General features: G+C 56.5%; 1 protein-coding gene across 3 annotated transcripts in view; it reads right to left on the bottom strand.

Moving 5' to 3' along the window:
• The window catches only part of NAV1 (neuron navigator 1), a 73,828-nt gene that overhangs the window by 36,737 nt on the left and 11,859 nt on the right, over positions 1-25,232 (bottom strand). For 2 of the 3 annotated variants that reach the window (XM_085082957.1, XM_085082956.1), the window contains exons 2-4: positions 23,245-23,856; positions 22,727-22,827; positions 19,801-20,523 (exon numbers count right to left, since the gene is read on the bottom strand). In XM_085082957.1, the coding sequence (XP_084939083.1) occupies positions 19,801-20,523; positions 22,727-22,827; positions 23,245-23,831 (1,411 nt within the window). In that variant the 5' untranslated portion in view covers positions 23,832-23,856. The remainder of the gene's footprint in view (positions 1-19,800; positions 20,524-22,726; positions 22,828-23,244; positions 23,857-25,232) is intronic. The other variant, XM_085082958.1, reaches the window with a different exon arrangement.

Raw genomic sequence — 25,232 nt, forward strand, 5'->3', positions numbered from 1 at the left:
ACGGCATGTCGCAGTGCCACAGCTGCCTCCAAAGCTGCTCCTGAAAGCATCAGAGGAGCTGAGAGCATCCCAACACCCCTGTCCCCAGCACAATGGATCTCCAAAGTAAACGATGGAAACACCTGTGCAGCTTGGGAAGGAGAGGGATGGTAGGTGAACAGGCCAAATCCACGCTCCAAGGGGTGCCCTGAACCTCTGGACACTGGCATACATAGTGGCATTCACACATGGTGACGCTAACTCTCTGCTGACAGCCCTATGGCCTCGGGCACATGGAGACGGTGTCATCAGTGGTCACTGCACCTGGGGTCTGCGCTAAGCTGACAGAGCGGGGTCAGACTGGTCACGTAGCACTCTGTGCCTTAATTTACCCTGGAGCCTGCCATCCTCCCCAGGTTCTGCATTATCAAGATATACCTGTGCCACACTGGCCCTCAACACAGCGCAGCTGTGCCCTGCCTGGTTTCAGCACCTCAAGTGCCCCACACACAACACCTTCCCCACAGCCACCAGCACATGGTCAGGGCGGTGCTGCAGACCCTGTGCAAAAAAAAAAAAAAAGCCAGAAAGTGAAGTAGAAATGGAAAAAAGCCCTAATTCCCCAGGGTGAGGCAGAACAGTGCAGCCAGGCCGAGCACAGAGGCCCCACAGCAGCCGGCAGCAGTGGGTTTACACTCCCCACACATCACCAGACGCAGGTTGGACATTGTGGAAATTCAAAATTCCAGATGGCTCTTTTTGGGTGGTTTTTTTTTTTTTTTTGCCTTGCCTCATTTCCAAGGCAACAAGACTCCCTGTCATCTGCCAGTTGCCATAGAGATTTCACCTGATTCTGCTTCAGCGGAAGAGAAAGCTGGGCTCCTCGCTGCTGCCGAGGAGCCACGAGCCGCGACCGCCTTCAAACTTACTGGGAAGAGCGGAGATAAATGGGGCTTTATATGAGGAAGGCAATGGGCTGATTCAGAGGATCAAAGGAAGGAACTGCGGGTTTCTATAGCACAAATCAGCCCTTCACTTAACTGCTTCGGTGCCCTCCAGATGTGCCCTGCATCTGGGGACATCACAAGCTCTCCCTCCAAGCTTTGCTTGGTGGAGGAGGAGGGACGTGGGTGCATGGGGAATCCTGCACCCACTGCTGACAGCATATCAAGGACCAATCTGGGTTCCCTGCAGGGAAGGAAGGGCACAGGGCCTGTGCAGGTAACAGCCATGTCCTTCCCCCATAACGACCCTCCCTCACTTCGTATAGTCCTTCTCCAAGGGCCCTGTGACCCAGAGAGCCAAGCGGAGGACGGGGCAATTGCAGGAGCAGCTAGGGAGGAGGAGATGCCCATGGGCTGTGCTCAGTGTGGCTCGGCTGTCACGGACACGAGGGTCAAACACCACAGGCCCCCAGGGGAGCCACGTGAAGCCAGCCACAGGGCATGTTCCACATCAGCACCAATACCATCCCAACAGCCCTATCACTGCTGGGGATCATCCATGGATGGAGATGGTGTGGATGTGTCCACACCCCAAGCCCATGTGCAGCACGTGATTCAGTCATTCCTGCCACACCCACCCTCACCCCAGGCCCCTGTGACAGCAGTCCTTGGAGTCTCAGATGCCCCAAATAAGCAGATCTGATGTCCCCCTGCCTGGGGCTCCCTGTTGTTGATGATATTGAATCCTTTGGGCATGGGAGAAGATCCCAGGCACTGGCAGGGTGCTCATGGGTGGCAGTCACCCCTGGGTACAAGAGGCCAAGTTCCCCACACCCATCCCTCCACGCTGTCCCCCACTGGATGCCCAGGCCTGGCTGAAAGGGCATTTATCAGACCCCAGCTAAATGGGGTTCCCTCCTCAGCCCACATCCCTGCACTGGGGCCAGCAGAGAAGGGCCCAGCCGGGCAGCTCTTGGCTCGAGTTGGCTCCATTTTGCAGGAGAACAGTCATTAGGAGAGCCAAACTCCCCATTCCCAGCCAGAATACAGCCACGCTTGGGGAAGCTTTATATTCACTGAGACAAACAACTCACATTTGCTTTTTAACTGTTGGAATTGCACCCACTGGGACGGAGCGAACAGGGAGCCTTTTGTCCCCCTCGCCTTGTGACTGCGAGCTTTGTGCAGAGCAATGCGTTGCAAACACAATTCTCCCCGGCCTCAGCTGGGCTCTGGTAGACACTTGGTCTGTCTGTCCATCACCAGATCAGCCAAAGAGTCCTGATGTGTCTCCAGCAGGAATGCAAAATGTCCTCCCCAGCTTCCCTGGCAGCCTGTGGAGCTGCTTCACACTGAGAGATCAGAGTCACCCAAACGGACCCAAAACACAGCTGGTGATAGGGGCTCTTCACCTCCCAACAAGCAGGGGTGGGCAACCAGAGTGGCAGGAGGCTACAGGCAGCAGAGCTGCTCACTGGGGTTACAGCTTACCCGGATGCAATGAAGAGCAGCTCTGAGCATGGAAAATCCCAGCATGGCACAGGGACAAGAACAGCTCACTGGGAGCCTCCGGAGAAGGTGCCCCAGTCACACCCCAGACACGGTGTCTCTGGAAACCTCCAGCCCATTGCTGAGCTCCTGAATATTGGAGCTGGCATTCACTAAGCGGTGGGCACCAGCAGTCCTCAGAGCTGTCACTCTGGAGAGGGACAAGGGACAGCTCTCCCAGGGTAGGACATGTCCTCGAGGCACCGGCCCAGCAGCACCACCCAGGGATGAGCATCCTTCACCTCCAGAAGAGTAAGACCCCGGAACAGCTGTTTCCCTCCAAATGCTCAGCTTCAGGAAGGGACTCAGCATGGCAAGCTCACCCTGGGCTCTCTGCAAAGCCCGGGGGATGCGCACCACGAGCATCCAGCTGACAGCAGGGCCAGACCCCAGCGTAGGTCATGAGCCCTTGCATGTGAGGGTCCCTCAAGAGCCCGTTGAGAGAAGAGACTGGGCAGGAGGCAGAGCACCTCGGGGGGCAAACCCAGCTTAAAGAGTTCCAGGCTCGTTAGTGGATCTATTGTTGCCACCTCCCACGGGAGGAGGGAGATAACCCAGGCTATTTTTGCTTCCATCTGGGGAATCATTTTCCTCCAACGTGTACTGCCACGATGCTAATTTTTAAGGCTGATGATTAATTGATGTCAGGCTCATTATGGGGCAAACGGATCCCTCTTCCCCTGGAGCGCCAAGGACAGGGGGAACGTGTTTTGACAGATGTCGTTGGAGCTGCATGTGAGTGACGTCCTAACAACAGAGCAGAATAGGAGCCATTACCATGGAAAGCCCTGGAAATGGGAAGGGAAGTGCCTGCACTCGACCCCAGCACCCCTCCTCGCACAGCCCCTAATCAGCCCTTCACGCTCTACCCTGTGGTTACCAGGGCTTTGCTCCGGAGATAAACGGTCTTTGTGCACGCCCAGGGGGATCTGAATCTCCTGCCTGCGGCGAGGAGGGCCTGGCCTTTCTTCTCCCCCCTCCCCAGCCTCGCAGGAGGGCCAGGTGCCAAATTCACTCTGGCATCAGGCGCAGCAGCCTGCGGGGAGCCGGAAACAAGTCCGCTGCACATATGATCACCAGGATCCCACAAGGCTCAGGCTTTCCCTGCACCTGCAGTCCCCTGGCAGCGGGGTGCGCAAGCACTGCCTGGGGGTGCTGGTCCTACCAGGCACTGGGGCAAGGTTCAGCCCCTGAAAATCGTGGCAGCATCTGCAACAGCAGCCCAGGCAGGGCTGAAGACCAACACACACATCACAGATTTTGGGATCCGTTCGGTCTGCACCACCAGCTGCCCAGATGGTGTTCATACCAAAGCAAACCCCCCCACACTCTCCCAAAGATGAAGCTGTGCATGGTGAGTGGCAGGTTTGCTTGAAGAGGGTGCCATGGCTCTGACAGCTACACAATGACCTTCTGCATTCCCTAGGTCTCCCATGCCCCCTGCCCAGAAGCAGGATGAGGCATCCTGGTAACTCAGTGGAGAGTGATCAGGTGACCCTGCCTGCTGTGCCAGCTCCCCAGGGCCATCCTCACTGCAGTCAGGGGTACAGAGCATCATGCCCTGCCACAGCCCCAGCTTGCTCCCTTCCCTACCAACATTGCCATTAATTCTGCCAGCCTTATTACCTGCCCCTCCAAACTTGCCTGGGAAAGGTGCCTAACCCACTGGAGCCAGGAGCAGCACCAGCCCAATGTCTCTCCCCATCCTGCGGCTCCACACCCAGCACCCAGGACTCCATCCTGCCGCCCCACAGCACTACCTCGCATCCCAGTGCCAGGAACATGCTGGGTGTGCACCGGGGAGCTCAGCAGCACCAGTCTCCCTCAACCATCGTCAGAATTTTGACACCAGCTCCAAAGGCTGTGCTGCTGATCCACCGGCAGTGTTACTACAAACTTGTATTAATTGCTGCCTCGAGCACCCTTCACAGGGAGAGGGATGCAGATAAACTGTCTATTCTTAGCACTGATGGTTCCCCACTCCCGCTGCCGGCCCACACCATCCTCCAACTGCTTCCAGACTGGCTCCCCATCTCACAGTGCACTCAGAGTCCCCACCATCAGGGAAAGGAAAGGTTTTCTTCACCAGCAGTTGTGGTTTTCTCACTAAAGGTGATTTGCAGAGAAGGAAGATCCTGTCTCCTTCAGGAAATCTGTTTGTGCCACAGGAGGGAAGGGGATACTTAGCACCAGAAAGCTCTGTGGGTCCCTCCCCAGGTGCCCCGGTGGCTAGGGGTGAGCATGGAGGAAATGTTTTTTACCTCCAATCCACCACGTGCATTACGGTGAGTGAAAGGATGCTGACACACTTTACATTTCAATGCAAAGAGCTGCTGTTCCACCTACTACTCCAAATTTTACTGGGGGCCTGGCAGTACCTGGGACAGGCAGGGTGGAAAATGCTCCAAAACAGGCACCAGCATCAATTGGAGGGATTTCAGTGGAGCCTCCGAACTCTTCACTGTGTGCCTGCTCCTGTGTCTGCCCTCACTATGCACCTGCCAGCACTAAGGACTGAGTGTCCTGTGATGACAGTGGCCACGAGCCTCCAAGTACAATGGGAGAGCAGCCGCTCACCTCTGGACCTGCACACTGACAAGCCCCATCCCTGCAGGCTACAGGATCCCTTTAAGCATGCTGAGACCATGCTGAGTTACAGCCCCAGCGTGGACAGCTGGGATCCCCAGCCAAGCTCGAGACAATGCCATTCCCTGCACTGTAAAAGTGCCAGCACACGCCGTCCCACAGGCAGACCCTCCTGGGAATGCCACGCTCCAAGGATGGTGCAGAGGGCTCCCTGGGAGCACCACAGCTGAGACTTATCTCCTCTAAGACATCTCAACTCCACGCAATGGCTGCCTGCACAACACAAGCCCTCTTCGCTGTGGGAAGCAGCTCCACAATGTGCTTTGAGCTCTTCTTCCCAGATTTGCTCTGGAGGCCTGTCCAAACACTGACGATGCACAGCCCAGAGCCACAACTGCTGCAAGAGAAGCCGAGCCAACACTACAGCCTGGGGGGAAAGCATCAGCCAAAAGTCACTCAAACAAGGAAGCGATTTGTCTTCTTCTGGCTACACTCCCTTGAAAAAGGAGTGCGGAGCAGGGAAATCAGGATCACGTGTGGCATGCTGACCGAGCGCCCACCACAGCAGCAATGGGGAGCGTTCACACCAGGAGCCTGACAGATAGAACAGAACAGTGGAAAAAGGATGGAAAAAGAAATGCCATGTGACCCCTTGCTTTATCCAAGGCAGGCATCACATCCAACAGTTCAGAATATGAAATACACACAATGAGCTCCAGTGAGTAATTAATCCCTTCAGGAACACTGTAAGTGATTGCAGACAGCTTACCAAGAAAAAAGAATTGGAAAGTCATTGAAAAAATTACCATAAAATGTTTCTTTTTCTGTTCCAGCCCAAAATACAATGAGATCTGCAAGGAGTTCTCTCTGCTCTGCACAGTGTGACAGCAATGCATTTCCAGCAAGTTGGTTTTCCAACAACACTCAATCTACCTGCCAATGTGACAGTCATGAGAAACCAACCCAGCCTGACGGAGGGCAGCAAGAGCAGACAGCCCCAGTATTCAGCTCTGGCCTTGGTGTCGGTGGGACACAGTGGAGGAACATTTCAGGAGAGACAAAGCACGGCACAAAAAGATGTCCACGGTATCTCACAATTTCATCAGCGATTCAAACTCTCCAAGTGTTTTCACAGGTCAGAGCTTGGCTTAGGGACCTGGACAAGCGCTCCTGGTGATGGGATTTGGGCTCCCTGGCGATGCTCAGCTCAGTGAGCCAATCCCCTCACCTACCTCCCCCTCATCTCTCCATACTTGTGCTCCTGCCTTCTTCCACTTTCTTCAGCCAGTTCTCCAGCTGGAAGGCTCCCATTTGGGCCAAATTCTGACCCACTGCACCTAAAGTCCTGCATCTGCTCACTACCCTGCACCAACAGGCTACATCCATCCACATATGGCCCTGTGCAAAGCAACCATGTGCAGGTGATCAACCCTGCAATCCCCTGCGAACAGGCAGACGAGCACCCAGATGCATCTGCAGGGGGGTTTGTCTGTCTGCCTCCTCCAGCCTCAGTCCCCCAGCTCCAGGGAGCACCAATGCCCAGCACAGCCAGGAAGAATTACAGAGCACAGCAGCTGCCTTTTACTTCCGTAATTCCATGGTATTTTTCAACCAACTTCTACTACTTCTACTTGTAAAACTTGAGTTTATTAAAAAGAGTATTAGGAAAGGTATTTTCTCCTGTCAATAAAGTGACTTAAAATTAGTTGGAACTTTCAAATTGAAAACACAACCTAAACTTTCACTTCCACTCACAATCACTCTGATTTGGAAAACAGAGCTTTTTCCTCATGTCCTCCCCTGAGTTTTCTTCCCTCTCTCCTGTTCTCTCCTCACCATGTTTTTGTTTAAAAATTCATCAGGTCAGGGAAAAATGCCGGGGCAGGAAAAGAAGGGGGGAAAAAAAAGCAGAAGAAACTGTAGCTTTTGCAAACCCATCTCAGCACAGGGGAGAAGAAGAGCTTCCAGACTTGCCTCCCTGCTCTTGGAAAGTGAGAGGCACTCAGAAGGACAAGGGAATATTGAATATTAACCAACCTCCCGCACACTCCAGCAGCAGACATGGCCTTGCTGACCCTCCTCAGAGTTCTGTGGTCCTGCCTGGCCTAACAGTTCCTCCAGCATGGCAACCAGGGGAAAAAGAAATTGATGAGGCAGAAAAACAACCCTGTATGTCAGTGTGGGATGCAGCCTGATGACCGTATACCCTGACTGCTGCTCCCAGCCTAGCACAGCTTGTGACAGGGCTCTCACTCCAGAAGAACAAGTGCCGGCCCATGTCTGGCCATGGCACAGCTCTCAGCTGGACACTGGCTGATGTGAGGCATATCCCACAGGTGATGCTGATTTGGGGAAGGACTTAGATGATGTTATACAGCAGCAAGGTTGCTCCCATACCAGTGGTACAGGGACAGAGAATCACCACAAAACCAAAAAAGTTTGGGTTGGAAGGGACCTTAAAGATTATCTCAGTCAATAACAGTGAGTTATTCTTAATCTAATACCTTCCAGTAGACCAGGTTGCTCAAAGCCCCAACCAACCTGGTCCTGAACACTTCCAGGGATGGCACAGCCACAGCTTCCCTGGGCACCCTGTGCCAGGGCCTGACCACCTTTTTAGTAATTAATTTCTTCTTAATATCCCTTCCTGCATCCCTGAGCATCCCTGCAGTCCCAGGGGTCATTCCCAGCCCAGGCAGATCCTGCTTTGCTGTTCCAGAGCTTCTCCCTTACAATATGCTTTTTCGACAACAGCTGCTGCACTCTCCATACAGGACGTGTGTAGCATCAGCTTACAAGTGAGCACACTCTGCCAGCGGATGAAAAGCTATATGGAAATGGAAGATCATTACCATGATCTCCGTGGAAACATCCCATCGGAGCAAGATTTTCTTCCTCCTCCTTCTCTCTCCCCATGTGCACAAATTCTGGCACCCCATGCACCACTTGGCGTTGCCTCAGCACTGTGGGTCCAAAATGCAGGCGTCTGATTTCTAAAGCCATTGTCTGGGATGTGCTATTGAGCTGCAAAACATGGATGGTTTGGGATGGAAAACAGGCACCTCCTGCAATACAAAAAGAAGCTGGCAACCCAGATTTTATTTGACTTTGAAGCTTTAGAGAATGTCAACCAAACACAATTTGCTTTATTCCCACAAAGGGAATGAGAATCTCAGCCACAAAACAAACCAGCACCTCTGCCCCCGGAAGGCAGTGATGGACAAATGGGGAGCAGAGCGAAGAGAGCATGGCTTTGCCCCGCTGGTCACCTCTGGGGCACAGAGCAGCCGGGCTTGGAAACATATTACCATGCTCCACTTGGGAATGTGAGGCAGGAAAAGCTGCTTTGTAAATTTACTTTTGATTTGGATCTCAGGGTTTGTGTGTCATTCCATTTAGCCAGTACTTATTTCTCAGTTCCAGGCAGGGAGGCTTGCAGGAATCCCCAGAGTTTCACCCATTTTAGAGCAGTGACTCTTTGCCAAATACCTGCTGTTCACTTTTGAAAGGGAGCAGAGTGGGAAATGCCCAGCGGTGCAAACAGCAGCTGAGCTGAGATCAAATCCTACCTCCAGGTTACTGTACTTTTCCCACCACTAATATCTGACGGGTGACCTCTCACTGCATTCTGCTTTCAGAGGAGCAGCTTTAAAATCCCAGCCTCCAGGCCCCACTCTGCACAATCCTGAAATCATCTCACAGGCTCCAGGATGAGATTCCCCCACTCATCCCCCATGCTGCTTTATGAGTGGGGCCATGTCCCTCCCCTCACAGGAACCGGCCACATGTTCTCCATCTGGGAGCAGATGCCCATGAGCCAATAAGCTCAACTTGGAAAACTTCACTGAAAATAGCACCAAATTTCTGAGTGCTCTACAGACCGCGGCCGGATGATGGATATTAGTGCTTCAGCAGCACCGGGACGCTGTTTGGCACAGCGCAGCAAAAGCACAGCTAAAATGGCTCAGGGAAATGGAAATGAGATGGCTAGAGGTGCTGCTGCTGGAGTGTCTTCCCTTCTCCAGATGATACGGCCTATAAGAGGGGAGGGTCTCTGTCTGATGGTGAATCAGCCCCCAAATGGCTGCTGTACTCAGCCTGGAGAGTTGAAGGACACCAGCTTTGGCCTTACAGCAATCCCTAGCACCACTAGAACACAGGGCAGAGAAAGGTGAGGCACCAGGTAGGACAGGGCCCCTCACTGTCCCATCCCAGCCATGCCTGTGGCACAGCCCACACAGCGCTGAGGAGCAAGAGGCCTGGGGTAGGTTCTGGGTGCTGCTCCTCCCCATAGGGTCAGGATGCAGCCAGCTTTTGATGCATTCAACCACCCGACAGTGGGAGACAGGAGGTCCAGACAGTGATAAATCCAGTCTCAAACCACCCGGCGTGAGACATCAAAATGGAATTTGCCAAAGGACCTTGCACTGATGAGCTGTGAGCTCCAGGCTACGTACAGCCTGAGGCAGAGAAGACTAAGATCTTCGGCTGGGAGTCAGGCAAATGCTGGCTCTTCCCTCTGGCCAGCGATCACACATTGTCCAGGCCATGCAGGATTTTAACCCCACGCCAAGTTTATATGCATGTTATTTGGGAGAGAAACCACCACCACCCAGAGCCAACAGGTCCCTTGTGCACTGACACCTCTGCCCCCAGGACCTCTCTTCATTGCCCACCCCGAGGTGCAATGCATGGCCTGTCCAGGGTGACTCTAATTCACTGGAAGAGTTTTTGTTATGTTTTCAAATGAACCTGGGGTCTGGGAGAGGCACGAGTGCAGGGCAGCCACCTTTCACCATGCCCAGTAGCTGGGGCAGCCCCAGAGAAAAGCTCCTGGACTGTCCCCACTGACTCCCCACAGCTGCCTCCCTCCAGCAGCCCTGCCCTGCCCTGATACAGCAGGACAGAAAGTCCCATGCCAAGCACCAACACAGCCAGACTCAATTTACTCCCACCCTTCAGCATGCAGCCACCTCAAGTCCCACACAGCTCGTATGTGGTGCGAGTCCAGCTCCTTAGGATTCAGCACATGCTCCTCTGGGCTCACTGCAGCAAAAGCTTGCAGGACATCATCTGTCTGTCCTCCTTGCTGGGATGGGAGGAAGCTGAACTTCATTATTTCCCTTGCTTCTGCTCTGCCTGTTGTGAGTTTGGAGCCATCTCCTTGTCACTCCCTTGGTGAAGTGAAAGGTCTGGAGGCTAAAGGCAAGGTAGCTGCAAAAGGCCACATCTGGGTGGCCAAGGATCCTGCATCCAGGGTGGCCTCAACACATTTGGTTCCACATTGGTCCAGCCCTGGCAGAAATGGACAGTCCCAGGTTCCAGCCACAATCTGTCAAATGCCTTTCCTTCTGCTGAGGAAGTGAATGAGGGTAACTTTGTTGTCCCTGCTCCCGCAAAGCAGTGCTCCCACTTGGAGCTGCCAAAACAACCCTGCCTTGCCTGATTTCACCACTGCCAGGCTGGCCCATGACTCTGTACCCACCCTAGCAAAGGTGCCTTAGGCCTCTGAACCACCAAAGCTGGGAGAAAGCTCAGGATGTGGGAGCAAGCATCCACGAGGCTGACAACGTGTCCCCTGCGGCACCACACCAGGAAACAGCCAGGGAGGGAAGTGCTGGCCCCATCAAATGGCCCACAGCACGTTTTCTGCCAGCCCCAGCTCACCTCAGGGAGCTCCCGCATCACAGCGATCAATGTGAATTAACCACTATCTATCCTTCTACTTGTTTGCATCAGCTTGGAAATATAAGGCCAGGCCAGAGATAAAGTGAACTGGAAATACCCCTGCAGCACCTAACGCTTCCAGCCTGAGGGGTTCGTTCAGCTGATGAGTTTCATCATCACAGGTTCCAGCCCGAAGAGCAGGTTCCTGTGCTTCCCAAGCACATCCCTCCCTGTCAGTGCCCACATCTCACACGCTGGGCTTATGAAAGGGCTGCTCTCCCTCCGTGAGGTGGATTTTACAGAGCCCAAACTGCTCCCCACGATGCTCCCTGCAAAAGCTGTTGTGTCCTGACAAGGATTGGACCACAAAGCCCTGCTATGATTAACCAGCTGAATCTCCAGGCCAGAAAAAAACACAGGGGTAAACCCCTCTTAGTGTCAATCCAGGCTGGCACAGGACCAAGGCAGACCCCATGCTGACATGTGGGAAGCCTGAGACTACCACACTGCAGATGGACGAAGGACATGTGATTTTGAGAAGTGTCTCCTCAGTGAGTTATTCTCAGTGCACAGCAATACTGAAAGCTCACACTCTATAAATAGCCAGCAACAGAGCTGTACCTGCGCAACAGCTCTGAATGTGCTTCACGCCAGCTCGTGGAATTGGGAGAGCCAGGCTGGGGCAGAGCCAGTGCTTGGGATGCTTGAGGCCCATGATAAAGCAGAGGTGTAAGCTTCAGGCAGTCTGGGCTCCAAATAGAACCAGCAACGGCTAGGTTTGGCCAGGACTGGGTGCTCCTGAAGAAGCGTATCTGGTTGCAGGGTCTCACTGCCAGCTTTGTCACTCTTGATGACACAACCCTGCATAAAATGCACAAAGGTGGGACATGAAGCTCCCCCAGACACCAATCATGCAGGCTGGCACCCAGCAGGGCCACCAGGAGAAATAAAGGTGGTTCCACCTGTCCCCGATGCTAAAGGCATGGCACTGCCCCTCTGCCATGCTGCAGGTAGGGGGAATGACTTTAAATTGAATGGAATAGGGTTAGACTAGGGATTAGGAAGAAATTCTTCCCTGTGAGGGTGGTGAGGCCCTGGCACAGGTTGCCTGTAGAAGCTGTGGCTGCCCCATCCCTGGAAATGTTCAATGTCACATTGGACAGGACTTGGAGCAACCTCATCTAGTGGAAGGTGTCCCAGCCCACGGAAGGGGTTGGAACAAGATGATCTCTAAATGGTTTAACCCAAACCAGTCCATGGTTCTGTAATTTCCCCTCCAGCTCACACAGCATAGGCTCCAGCACCCACAGCACAGCTCTGCCCATTTTCCTGGGTTACGTGAAAACAACCAGAACCTCCAGCAGCTTCAACAAGTACCTCAGCCATGAGCCATCCTTCCAGCTCACCAAGCAAGTGAGGTTCCGATCCCACAGCTACAGACAGCCGACCGGCTGGTGAGCCAACGAGCTGGCACAGAGCCCGGCCCTCCCGCCGCGTCACCTGTGGCTGGGAGTCAGGCTTGCAACCTGCCGAGGGAACCACGGCTTCATGAGCACAGCACAAACCCTCAATTTCAGTTCCCCACTGAAAGGCACCTCCTGGGTACCTCCTAGACAGCTCACCATCCCCTCCCTACCCACTGGGCAAGATCCATCCTGACGGGTAAAGGCAGAGCAGCCCTGCCTTTACGTCTTCAGACACTAATTTCTGGATTTGCCATAAAATCTTTCTGTAATTTGGGAGATGCTTGAGGCCAGACCCTCACAGGAACAGGGGAGGGCTGCAAAGTGCCCACCTCTGGATGAGCAGGATGGTTCAGAAGACAGACAACACGGCTGACACAATACCAGAGTGATGTGGAGTGACTAAAAATCACTGACACCTATGCCAGGTGGAAAAGCCTATGCTCCCAACATGCTGGCAGGCTCACATGTTCACAGAGGTGGAGGCACATGTCCTGGCTGCAGGACACACTAGCATTTCACTGCGCAGCACAGGGGCACGTCTGTGCCCAAGGTCTGCCCAGGTCCCCCCTCCAGGGAGCTCATACACTGTGCTGCACCAGGGCCACGAGGCTCTAGGGCTACGAGGCTCTGGAGCCACCTTCCTGATCCACGGCCGCTCCCAGGAGCGAGGAAAATGTCCTGCCCAGCCATGCTGAGCTTCTGCTCAACTTCCCTATGTGGATTCCAGCAGGTCCTTCCAGTGGGAGATGAATCTCAGTCCTTCTCCTGAATTAATAAAAAATACATTATGGCCTCAATTGAACGAGACAAATACCAGTGCGAGGAATGAGGGAAATGCTGGCACAAAACAAAATGTGGAAGAAATGGATTAGCGAAAGGACCAGCAAACTGGTGGGCGCTGGGCATTGCTCCTCAGTGTCACACCCGCCCTGACACAAGCACATCTCCATTTGCACAGCTTCTAATCTCAGCCCTGCAATGCAGCATCCCCTGACTTCCCAGCTTCCCGACTGCAGCATCCCTGCCTTCCCAGCTCCCCTCTCGCTCAGCTCCCTGCTCCGAGCTGCAATGCAGCAGTGTGGGCAAGCCCTGCTCTCTCTTTTGCCCCTCCACCCCACCACGAGGCAATGTTGAGCCTCTCAGCCGAGCTCTGAACTTCGCACGTCCTCTCCCCTCCCAAGCTCACTGCTTTCCAGCCACAGAATCAGCAACCCCTTCCCTAGCTCCCCCGGGAGAGCTGCTTCGTGTGTCTGGAGGAGGACGTGACTTTGCAGGGTGGGGGATATGGCAGAACGGCACGGTATCTGATCTCCTGCGTCCCCACGGCTCTGCATGAGACACATTCAGGTGCGAAGCCTGGAGAGGACAAGGACTCAGATACCACAGAAGGGTGGAGCAATCCCCACTCTACCCATGGAGTGGATTTAGGCTCAGCACCTTCACCATTGCCACCAGTATCAGGAACACTGCACACACACACAGCCCAGGACACCACTGTCACCAGTACCACTATCACCACACTCGTGTCCCCGGGACATAGCTGTCACAGCTGCTAGGAACACCACACACACACAGAGCCCACAGCAATGCTGTCACCAGAACAGCCCAGGACACCACTGTCACTGGTACTACGAACACCACACACACAGCCCAGGACACTGCAGTCACCAGTACCAGAAACCACATACATACGACCCCAGGACACTGATGCCACTGCACATGCAGGGCACCAAATGCCAAAAGCACGGTGCCACAAAAGACACCCTGGACCAGACTGATTCAGAGGATGTGCCAGTGGGTCCACCTGACAGCACCCAGGCAGATGATCCTGATCCCAAGACTGCAGCCCTACAGCAAACCAGCTGGTCATGCCCACAGCTGAGCCAGGGAAGCCGGGAAGCACACGCCCGCCATGGCATTGGAGGTTGGCATCACTCACAGGTTACACACCTCAGAGGGTGCAGGCTCTGGTTCTGTGCTGAGCTGGAACGAATCCTCCCCCATACAGTGGGCATGAGCATCAGCCAAGTGCTGTCCTCAGATGCTCGAGTGAGAGTGGGCAGGGGGGAACTGCAGGCAGAGGGGACCAGGGACATTGTTTTCTGGCACCATGAGAAGCTGCACAGGAAGACAAAGAGCTGGGAACCTAAATGGACACAACAGGGTGATTGGTGGTGGGGGGACTTGTGACAAGGGAGAGCTGTGGGCACAGAGATACATGCCACAGCATGAGAAGCCTTGGGAACAGGGCTGCTTCCCAACAGAAAGTTGGGAACAGGGGCATGAGGAAGGGGCTCTCCAGAAAGACCCAGAACTGCCACCAGGTTTCCAACTGGCAGCCACATGGAAGCACACTGCTCACAAGGCACCAGGATGAGGCAGGACCCATGGGTGGACTGGATCTATCCCAGCAGCTCTCAGCAGTCACACCCACGGGACTGTAAGGCCTTGAGGGGCCACTGTGGTCACATCCCACCAGCAGACCCCAAACAGCACTTCCAGAATTGCCGTAATTTTCCATTCATTTACATATTTTCTTTTTGGGCACATGTTAGATTTGGGGTTGAGATAAAGGCAGTCACTGGGAAAGCCCCATTTGAACAGGGATTTTCAGGCTCTTTTGGGAGTACTTTGTTTCAGCAGTGCATCCCCAAATATCTTTGTCTTCAAGTGCTTTCTCTGATACCTTTCCATCGGAAATTTTGAAAGAGAAATCTGGATTTACTTTTTTCTCAGCCCTTCTTCCACACTGCCATAGTCACTGGGAACAATGCATATCCCAAACAGCTTCAGCAGAAACTCTGGGACTTTTGGATCCCATTTCCAGATCTCTCCAGTCACTTCAGCCATCTCAGCTGGAGAGAGGAGACATCTACTACTTGCTGTCAGCTCCTGAGAGCAGGTTGGAAACAGCAACACAACCACGTACCACTCCCCTTTCTCTTCCCTACTACCCCAGAGGCAGGAGTCCAGCTCTGTGGGCAAAAGGAAATAAATCCCCATCCCAATGACCTCATCACATGGATGCTGTCACACAGGGGCCTTAAAAGAGGAATAGCATTAGTGGTATCAGGACAGCCACAGCACTTTACGAGGCAATAACCCACTGCCATCACTGTGAAGAGCTACTTGGTCTCTGACCTCCTCATGGTCTCCTGCCAGAGAGCCTGGCTACTGCTGCACAGTGCTGCCACAGCCTTGTTAGTGCTTAATTAAACCAGTAGGAACAACATGGGACAGAGGGAGGAATGCCATGGGGCAGAGGTGCTTCTTTGATCACACACCATGCATCTCCCAGCAAGGATGGCCAACAGAAGGGAATAGCTTTGTTCCCATCTCCACTAGGGTCAGCAATGTCCTCATACAGGACATGTCAGATGCCAGTCTTTTCTGCACTGTGGTTTACTTTTTAAACCAAACAGTCAGATGCGACATGCAGCTCCTGCCCATCACAGAGCCCATCTGCCCATTCCGGCCCTTGGCTCTCCTTCCCACCACTGAGGGGCCACTAGCACCCACTGCCCACCCAGCACCATCTTGAGCACAGCTGGGCTCTGCCCTGCCTACATGTTGGCACCACAGGGGTACTGGGTCCCCATGGGCACATGCTGCCCAGCAAGGACATCCCTGCTGGGCCACCTGGGAAGGGTAGCATGGCCCACCGGAGGGCTGTACGACTAAGAAGGGTTATAACTGCACCTGCAGAGTTTGGCAGGGCTGCAGACTCCTGCAAGCAAGCATTTCGGGGAACATCATCTCCCCCGGGATCGCACGTGTGTCTGCCTGGGCTCTGGCCCACACAACGCTGACCACTTACTCGTTGATGTGAATTTGCAGCCACTTAAGAGGCACCACATCCAGCAAGAGATGGACAAGGAAATGGCTGCAGAAAGCAGCTGCAGGATCTTGGAGGTGCTCTGGGGAGTTCTAGATAAGTGCAACCATCACACTGGGCACCACACATGGCCCATATGTGCCCCTGCACAGCCCTGTCCATCACACGCAGACACGGGCATGGCCAGTTCTACGCAACCAGCTCTTCCACCATGCTAGCCACATGCCCTCTGTCCCATTCATCTTGTGGTTGGGCACTGGTGTAATTAGCAACCCCAGCTGCCAGCCAGCTTTGATGAGAAGACTCAGTCTTTGGTTGATGCAAAATGTATAATTTGGATGATGAAAATAGCCTCTACAAAGCACATGTGGTCACTGCATGCCGGTGACCTCTCCCGGCTTGTGCAGGCTGCTCTTTAAACATGGTTCAGCTACAAAGGCTTCAGTGCCATCAAACAGATGAGGCAGCAGCAGTGACTGAATGAGAGGTAACATTTGGCCATTACTGAATAAGCTGTATTTTTAGCCAAGAGAAGCTTGGGAGTGCTTCTGGCAGGAGAAGCATGAGGTGGAGATGAAAATTCAGGTGTGGAGACCAAAGACACACAAAGTCTCTGGAAATCACTGTGGCTCAGAAGCTGCACAGGCTTCTCAACACAGGTCAGCAGTTCAAGGACAACCATATCTGCAGAGGCTGGAAGTCCCCACAATTTCCACCCCTGTCTTCCCAGAATAAACTGCGCTTGAGGGTCTTTCCATGCATGTCCTTCAGCAGACATGGCCAAACAGCTCAGGCTGATGCTTCCCTTGCGAAAGGGATTGATGAAAACAGCAGAGACCTTTCTTCCCTCCCTCCCAAGCATCTCCTGTAGCACCCAGGAGACAGCCCCTCTCCTGGTGGTCCTCACCTGCCCTAAGAGGGTGTGAAACCCACTCTCCTGAATCCCACCCGCTTGGGATCCCATTCCTTCTGGGTCCATCTCCTCTCCACATCCCCAGGCTCCTGGTGGCATCCCTACCACACAGGCTGTCACGGATGTGCCAGGTCACAGCTGGCTTGGGTAAGTAGGTGTGCTTCAACATCACAACTCCCACGAACGTGGGAAGTACAGCCCCATGGAACAGAAGGGAAGGAAATGGTAGGGAAGTTTCAGCAGGGTGCAGCTCCTGCTCCATCCACCCCAGGCATTCCCCCCACCCGATTCTGGACACAGCCCTCAATATCCCCCACAGGACACCCAGCAGTCCATGTCTTGGAAAATTATTGGCAATACACACAGGACAGATCTGGCAGAGTTTGGACCTCACAGACCAGCTGACCAAGACTTCAGATGCTTAGTGCAGTCCAAAAGGATGTTCAACACCTCCCAAGGTCAAGGTCAATCTTGACTGACACAGGTGGAGGCTTGGCAACACCCCAGAAACCAAATCAGTTGCTGGGGGCATTTCCACAACCGTGGTCTTCCTCAGGGTGTGCACAAGTCCCTGTCTTGGATCTCTGGGACTCCATAGTACCACAAACTGGAAGTCACTCCCACGTGGGCCAGTCCCACAAGGATTACTCTTGCGGATGCTAAGGAATCTCCCACCTAAGAGCAGAGCATCACAGGAGGACACTGAGATTCCTCCAGGCCTCCCAACACCAATGAGCAGCAATCTGTTAGTCCCGTAAAGGACAAATCCTCCACAATCCTGCCCTGCTCCCATGGCATCTGGTGCTATCACGGCATTAGGGCTGAGGATAGATGTCTGTAAACTCAGCTGTGAGACCACCAGGGAAGCCTGAGCCCCTGTACCCGGGCTGACCTCCCACATCCTACCCTGCTCATCCCAACACTCTGCCTGCCCAGGCCTCGAGCTCACTGTGGCTTTCCACTTACAAGACCTGGGATGCTCCAGCATCAGGGCAGACCTGACAAGGAGGGCATTGCTGCTGCCCCCGTGGCTGGGCATGGCCAGGGGGGCAAGGGCAATGGTCTGGGAGGCTCCATGCCTGTGTGCCCAGCACACAGTGGTGCACGCTGTGCCAAAGCCCTGCTGGAGCTGGGGCTGTGGCACCCCCCCGGAGGGCTCTTGGAGCAGCCATGGGTATGCAGGGAAGCGGATTCAGCAAGGACAGCTTTCCAGGTGCCTGGCTCCAGCACACATTGCAGCTCACCCCACATCTCCAAACCACCTCCCCCAGGCCCCAGCCAGGGTAAATCTCTCCCCTTTTTCTTCACCATGCAGCAAGGACAAGGCATCTCAAGCCAGCTCAAGCACCAGAGAAGCTCCTGGCCCCCTAAAAAGAGGTCTCAGGCAGGGAACTTCAAGGGACTGAACACACCAGTCCCACCTGTACTGCTGCTCTCCCACCACCACCAACCACCAGGGCTTTACACCCAGCCAGCCTGAACTCCGGGAGCACCACAGTGGCTATGCAGGGCTCCTTTGCCACCTTCTCATGCCAGTTTGCCAGACCAAACACAGCTCTTCTGAACCACAAGCCCCCACAGTCTTTGCCCAGCTGAGTCTCCAGACACTGCCGACTGGGATGCAGGGAAGACTAGATGTCAGCAGAAAGCAGAGGGCTCCCGAGGCAGCCACGATTCCTAGAGATCAGCACGCAGCATGAGAGAATGACAAGGGCTGGGCTCACCCGTACCAAGACCCAGCACCGCACCCCATGCCTGGGGCAGTGGGTTCCGAGGTCCAGGGCATGGCCAGTGCTGGGACAGTGCTCACTGTTCTCATGGAAACCCACTATGCACACAAGCTCAGGGATCAAACCCACAGGGATAGCAAAGCACAGGCAGACACAGCCGGAACCCGGCTCACGCAAACCCTGCAGCAGCATCCTTGGAGAATCGCGCTCTGCCAGAGCCTCAGACCGCAGCGGAGCTTTGGATCTGCCCCAAGTGTGACAGCAGCACAGACCCCTCACACAGCACCTCCACCAGCAGCTTCCCAAGGTCACCCCCAGGGCAAGCCACCCTGATGGTGGGAAGCAGCTGAGGCACCCGGCTGTGCAGCCTCCATCGTGTTTGGTGGGTGTTGAGACAAGGGATGGCCGACAAGGCACGTGGGGGAGGACAAGCTCCACCACCACCTGCCACTGCTCCTTGTGAGAAGGAACTGCCTTTCTTCCAAGGCAAGAGGCGGCTGACAGCACCTTCCCTCAGCATGCCTTGGAGATGATCTGAGGGCTGGAGTCCCTCTGCCCTGGAGCCAGGCTGGGAGAGCTAGGGGTGTCCAGCCTGGAGAAAGCTCCAGGGAGACATTAAAGCCCCTACCAGTGCCTAAAGGGGCTCCAGGAGAGCTGGAGAGGGACTTGGAACAAGGGCCTGGAGTGACAGGTAAGGTGGAACAGCTTTCCACTGACACAGGGCAGTGGTAAATGGGATATTGAGAAGAAATTCTCGCTGTGAGGGTTCGGAGGCCCTGGCACAAGTTGCCCAGAGAGGCTGTGGCTGCCCCTGGATCCCTGGAAGTGTCCTAGGCCAGACTGGAGAGGGCTGGGAGCCACCTTGGATAGTGGAAGGTGTCCCTGCCATGAAGGGGGGTGGAACAGGATGAGCTTTGCGATCTCTTCCAACCCAAACCATTCTGTGATTCTACGCGACTGAGGATACCGACTGAGGTTACCGAGGCTGATGGCTCCTTTCCCGTCAGCCTCCCTTCACTTGAAGACACTGAGGTGGCCTCCAGCGGGTCCCTCACGGAGTGTCACGATCCCAGACGCCTCCAGCTGCCACCTCTGGCCATTCCCACCCCGACGTCAAGCCCGGCGCACTCACCCAGCATTTGGCTGAAGAGGAGCTGCTCCAGGTCACCCAGCACTGTCACCACCAGCTCGGGGTCCACCTTCAGGTACGGCTTCTCCTCGGTGCCCGCCGCCACCGCCGGCCCCTTCCCGCCCAGCAACTCGTCGTCGCACTTGCCGCCGCCGCTGCCGCCCGCCTCGGGGGCCTTGCTGAGGGGCTTCACCTCGGCGTAGGGCCCGCGGGGGATGCGGCTCGGCTTCCCGGCGGGCGGCGGCTTAGCGGGGCCGGCGGGGCGCGGCGACAGCAGCGAATGCTCGGAGCGGGACAGGCTCCGCGACATGGCGGGCGCGTCCCGCCCGCGGGGGCCGCCGCGACCGCCGCCCCCCGTCGCCGCTGCCGCCCCCGGCGCCGCCGCCTTGGCCATGTCGTCGCTCCAGCGGGGCTCGTAGAGCTGCCGCTTCTTCTCGGCGTCGGTGAGGAAGGCGAGGTTGGTGAGTGACTTCTGCTTGCGCAGGTTGGAGCCGGCCGGCAGCCGCCCCTCCGCGCTGCTCGCCTTGAAGACGCGCAGCTCCGCGCCCCGCGGCCCCGCAGCCGCCGGCGCCTTCGCTCGCTTCGGCATCACGGTGCTGCCGTCGGGGCCCCGCCGAAAGCCTCGCTCCTCCTCGCCCAGCTCCACGTCGGGAAGGCTCTTGAGGTTGCTCCCCAGCATCCCCGCGCTGCAACCATTTAACCCGCCGGGCGCTGCTGCTGCTGTTGCTGCTGCGGCACCGAGGACACACCGGGCGAGACAGAGGGAGAGGCGTCGTCAGCGCCCGTCCCACCGGCCGGGGCGGAACGGAGAAGGGATGGCGCGGGTGGGGAGGGGGAGGGCGGCAGAGGGGTGAGCGGCACGGCCCCACCTCACCGCTCCGCCGCCGGCAGGACACTGCGAACCAGCGGAATGTCAGGGGCGAACAAAAAGGGCCCGCCCTCCTTTGGCGCGGGCAGGGGGCGGGGCGCGGCGCGCGCGCCCGCGGTGGACAGGGAGGGGAGCGGAGAGGAGGGGGCGCGCGGCGAGGGGCGGGGCCGGGCGGGGGCGCGCGCGGTGGAGCTCGGGGGGCGGAGGGAATGAACGGCGCCCCGGGACTGCGGGAACGTGCGGGACCCCGGGAACAGTGCTCTGTGCGGGACCCGGGGCGACACGGGACCCCTGGGGCGAGGGGTGAAGCTGGCGGGTACGGAGTCGGCGATCGCCCCGCGACCGCGGCCTACCGGCCCCGTCCCGCAGCCCCTCGCGGGCAGGGGCGTGTTGGGTGCTGGGTGGGAAATGGATGAAGCCAGCGCGGAGGTCCCACGCCCCAGCACCCTGTGTTGAAGCACCTCCGTCCCGCCTGCCACAGATCCCACACCCACCTAGACACTGCACACCCATTCCCAGGGGAGCCAAAGCATCCCCGTTTCACCCCAAGTTATGCAGCAAGAGCCCAGGGTGGCCCCAGGAATCCCCCGAGGGGCACTGTGGCCCCCAAACCCAGCAGGGCCTCTCCAGTGATACAAAGGGAATTAAGGGGAGTAGGGGGGAAGAGGGGGACTGGGAACTGGTTATCATCATTTTTCATTAATTACCCGTCCCTTGGGAGGGGTGAATTAAGTCTATTTGGTGACCTCACGCGGGCTGTCATGGCAACCGCCGGGAAATATTGCATTAGAGCCCATCAATGCTGCCGAGATAAGGACGGGAGGACCGGGGGCGGTGAGAGCCTCCCAGCCCACCCCGGGCCGGTGATCCGGGGTTCAGCCCATGGTACTGCTGAAGAGTCCCAAAGTAACTCAGCCTGGGTGGGACAGGGTGCCAAAAAGAAAAAAAGGGTGTTTTGCACCAAAAGATGCTGCTGGGGCAGGATGGGTGCATAAGCTGCACCCCAAAGCCACTTGCATTTTGGGGGGCTGTTGCCTGGGTGTAGGGCCGGCTATGGGAGGCAAATCTGCAGATGTTGTGTCATTTTGTGGTTGGTGAGGTGATTCTTGGGGTCTCCCAGTGTTCCCTGTTCCCTCTGGCTGGGCCCAGTGGAGTCCTCGGACATGCCGTGGGCCAGGGAAGCTGGAGCAGGCATGGAGTGAGGGAAAGGATCCGGCCCCTTCACCAGTGCCAAACCCGCTCGGCTTTCGCCCAAAACCTCCCCAGCGAGCAGGGCAGCTGCACTGGGCGCATGCCAGCCCCACTCGCTCCCTCCTGCTTCCTCCTGGAACAGCTTCATGCTTGCCGCTGGTTTCAGCACTTTCCAAATCGGGGCTCAGCGCTGAACGCCGTTATTCTCTGACTGGGATGCTGCGACCCCAGGTCAAAGCCGAGTTCTGCCAGGACCCACCGTGGCTCTGACCGACTTCTGTCCCTTCAAATCACCCGGTGAAGCTCCCGGGTCTCTTTCCCCTTCCCTGCACATCTCTGGAACATCCCGCCATCCTCCGCTGCCGCTGCCCTGGCAACCGCCGCCCCAGCATCCTTCCTGGACACGCCCCCCCAAAATCTCCCCCCAAAGGAAGCGCCAGAGGGGACTGGGGTGGCCTCAGCATTGCAGCGGCGAGCTTGTAATTCAGCCCCCGAGAAAGGGGGTGACCCGGTGGTGGGTGTGGGGAGCCAGGGGTCCCTCCACGCCGGCTCCTTGGAAATGGGTCATTGCTGGAGCTCGCTGGGAAACTGGGAAGAGGAGGGAAAGGAGCCGGCCGGGATGATATCTTGGAGGATCAGTTCCCTGCACGTCTTACGGTGTAGGGTTTTGGCCACGGAGGTCACCCGATGCAGGAACTGCAGCTGAGCCCTTCCCAGGGAAGTTGGGGCACCTCCAATGTGAGGGTTCCCTCACCACCCCACTGATCTCCAGCCCTGGCTCCCGTTCCAGAATGAGCATCTGCCCCCTGGCACCATCACGTCAGCCCCCCATCAGGACCCCCCATTCCCAACAAACCCCTCTGGACTCACTCAGGCCTCTGGGTTTGGGGTCATGGTCAGATCCCTTCGCAGGACTGGGGCACTCATCACCCGGGGACGTGGCCCTCTTATGCTCACGGTCCTCCTGTAGCCTGCGGGCAGAGGGAGGTGAGGGTGGGGGAGCGGGGGCACATCGTGGGCTGCAACCATCTGGGAACCCCCAGGAGATGAGAATGTGGTGCCATGGGCTCTTCCAGGGTCTGGGACACTGGTCTCATGGCAGGGGATCCTAGGGCACTCTATTTCCAAATTAATCCATCCCCTACCCCAGACCAGCTCCCATGGGTGCCCCAGGAACCCCAGTACTCCAAATCCAGTGGAAACCTTCTTTTTGGTACAGAGCCCCTTGACCCAACCACACCATTTCCCATGGCCACCCTCACCGGGCCTGTCTGCCTTCCCCTGTCCCCACACTGCCCCACAGCCCCATGTCAACCCATCCCGACCCCACCCCCCCCCCCAGCCCCATGTCCCCCTGTTCCCATGCCCCCCTATCCCCAGGAACTTACCGGTACTGGAAAGGTGCTACAGTGGCAGTGACGGGGTGGCTGTGTGGGGGCCCTGAGGAGAATGTAATGGCCCCTGACCCAAATACAGGGCCCCTCCCCTGTGAGCCACCATGAGACTCATCCCCTGTCCCTGCTGTGGCTGTTCCGCTGCCCTTCCCAGGGGACCCTCCCAGCCGCCCTCCACCCCTGCCCTGTGCTAGGGGAGCTTTGGGCAGCTCGCTGGGCTCCCCCACCCTGCCTGCCCCTCTCCTCCCACTGCCCGCTGCCTCTGGCCATTTCCCAGGTGACACCAGTGGTCTCGACAGGCCTTTCTGCCCCCCATGAGCAGAGACACTGGGGCTTCCCTCCCTGCTCTCGGCTGGCTCACAGCTGGCAGCTCTGCCAGTGCCTTTGGGCTTGAGAGTCTTGGGACCAGGGACTGGCACCTTCCCTAGCCGAGGAAATGGAGCCCTGTGGGGAACAGGGGACCCCGGGTTGCTCAGGGGGGCTGTAGCATGCAGTTTGCCATGGGCCATGGCACGGGGCACTGGGATGGCAGATTGGTAGTGGCTGCGGCCGGTGGAGTTGACATTGGCTGTCCCATTCATCCTGGTGAGGCAGCTGCTGGCAAGGCTGTGGGGGAAGAGGAGGGTTGGTCATGGCCCAGCGCAGTGAAGGGGTGGGCATGGGGGGCACCCATAGCCCCTCAGCTGCACCAGGCCTTGGTCTTGAACCTACTGGCCATGGGTGCTCAATGTCCCCATCCTGGGATGAGGCCACTGCATCCCACACCCTGGGGTGAAGACACACATGATGTCCCCCAACAGGGATCCACAGGCCCAGGGCATATGTGATGTCCTCCTCCAGGGAGCCTGTGCAGCCCCACCCCTGTGTCCCCAGGTCCCTACAGCAGGTCCCTGCAGCAAGGACATATGGACACAGACTCTCACCAGTTAGGGCCGCACCACAGACAGGATGGGCCCCTCAAAACTTTCTTCTGGTCCCCAAAATCACCTCCTGATCAACCAAGACTGTGCTCTGGCCCCCCAAGACCACCTCCCAGACATCTGAGGCCATCTCCTGGTCACCTAAAAGCATCTCCTGGTCATGCAAGACCAACTCCTCGTCACCTGAAACAATCTCCCATCACCCAAGACCACTTTCCAGTGTTGTGAGGACAAGCTCTGTGGCCCCATCTACTGGTGTTTGAGTCCCACCCCCACACTGGAGTGCCCTCCTCATCCCCTCACATGGGGCCACCTGCCACAGCTCTCCATGCTCACACTCTCATCTTACTTGCCCCATGGTGACTTTCCACATCACCACCCCTCAGATGGTGCCCAGTGTCCCCCCCTTGCCGCGGTGTTTTTCTCCATGTGATAAGGATGGGGTCTCATCCCACCCAAAGCACCCACAGGCAAGGCCATCTTTGCCAATTCTGGTGATAGGGAAGTTGGCACAGTCACAGTGAGGGGAGAAGCTCTTCACTCCTCACTCCCACAGGATTTGCCCATGCAGGCAGAACAGAGCTCAGCAAGGAAATCAGCCATGGAGCAAAGGTCCACCTCCAACCATCTCCTGCCTGCAGCTTTATAAGAAAAAAACTCAAAACTCAAATAAAAAGGTTTTCTCCAGGGAATGGAATGATTTCTAGAAAGAGGGGGAGCTGTGGCCCCACAGGCACCAGGTGCCACTAATCTCCCAAGACACACATTCCACATGTTGCTCCAGCTTCGTTTCACTCACCCTCCTTGAAGGAAAACCTCTGAGGAGGGGAGGGGAAGCTTTTTGGAGTCCCAGAGCATTCTGTGGGGGACCATCAGCTCCTGGTTGTCCCCCCAAGGTGAGGGTTCCTCTACCTGGTGCTGGCTTAGTGTTGGGTGGGTGCAGTGAGTGCATTGGAGGCTGTAGTGGAGCCCAGCAAGGCTGTTCCTGGTGGGCTGGGGAATGCAGCTGCTCAGATACCACCCCCTCCCCTGCTCTTTCAAACCACCTGGCCAAGACAGAGC

The sequence above is a fragment of the Lichenostomus cassidix genome, chromosome 26 (assembly GCF_008360975.1).
Source record: "Lichenostomus cassidix isolate B80296 chromosome 26, HeHo_3.0, whole genome shotgun sequence".
Taxonomy (NCBI): Eukaryota; Metazoa; Chordata; class Aves; order Passeriformes; family Meliphagidae; genus Lichenostomus; species Lichenostomus cassidix.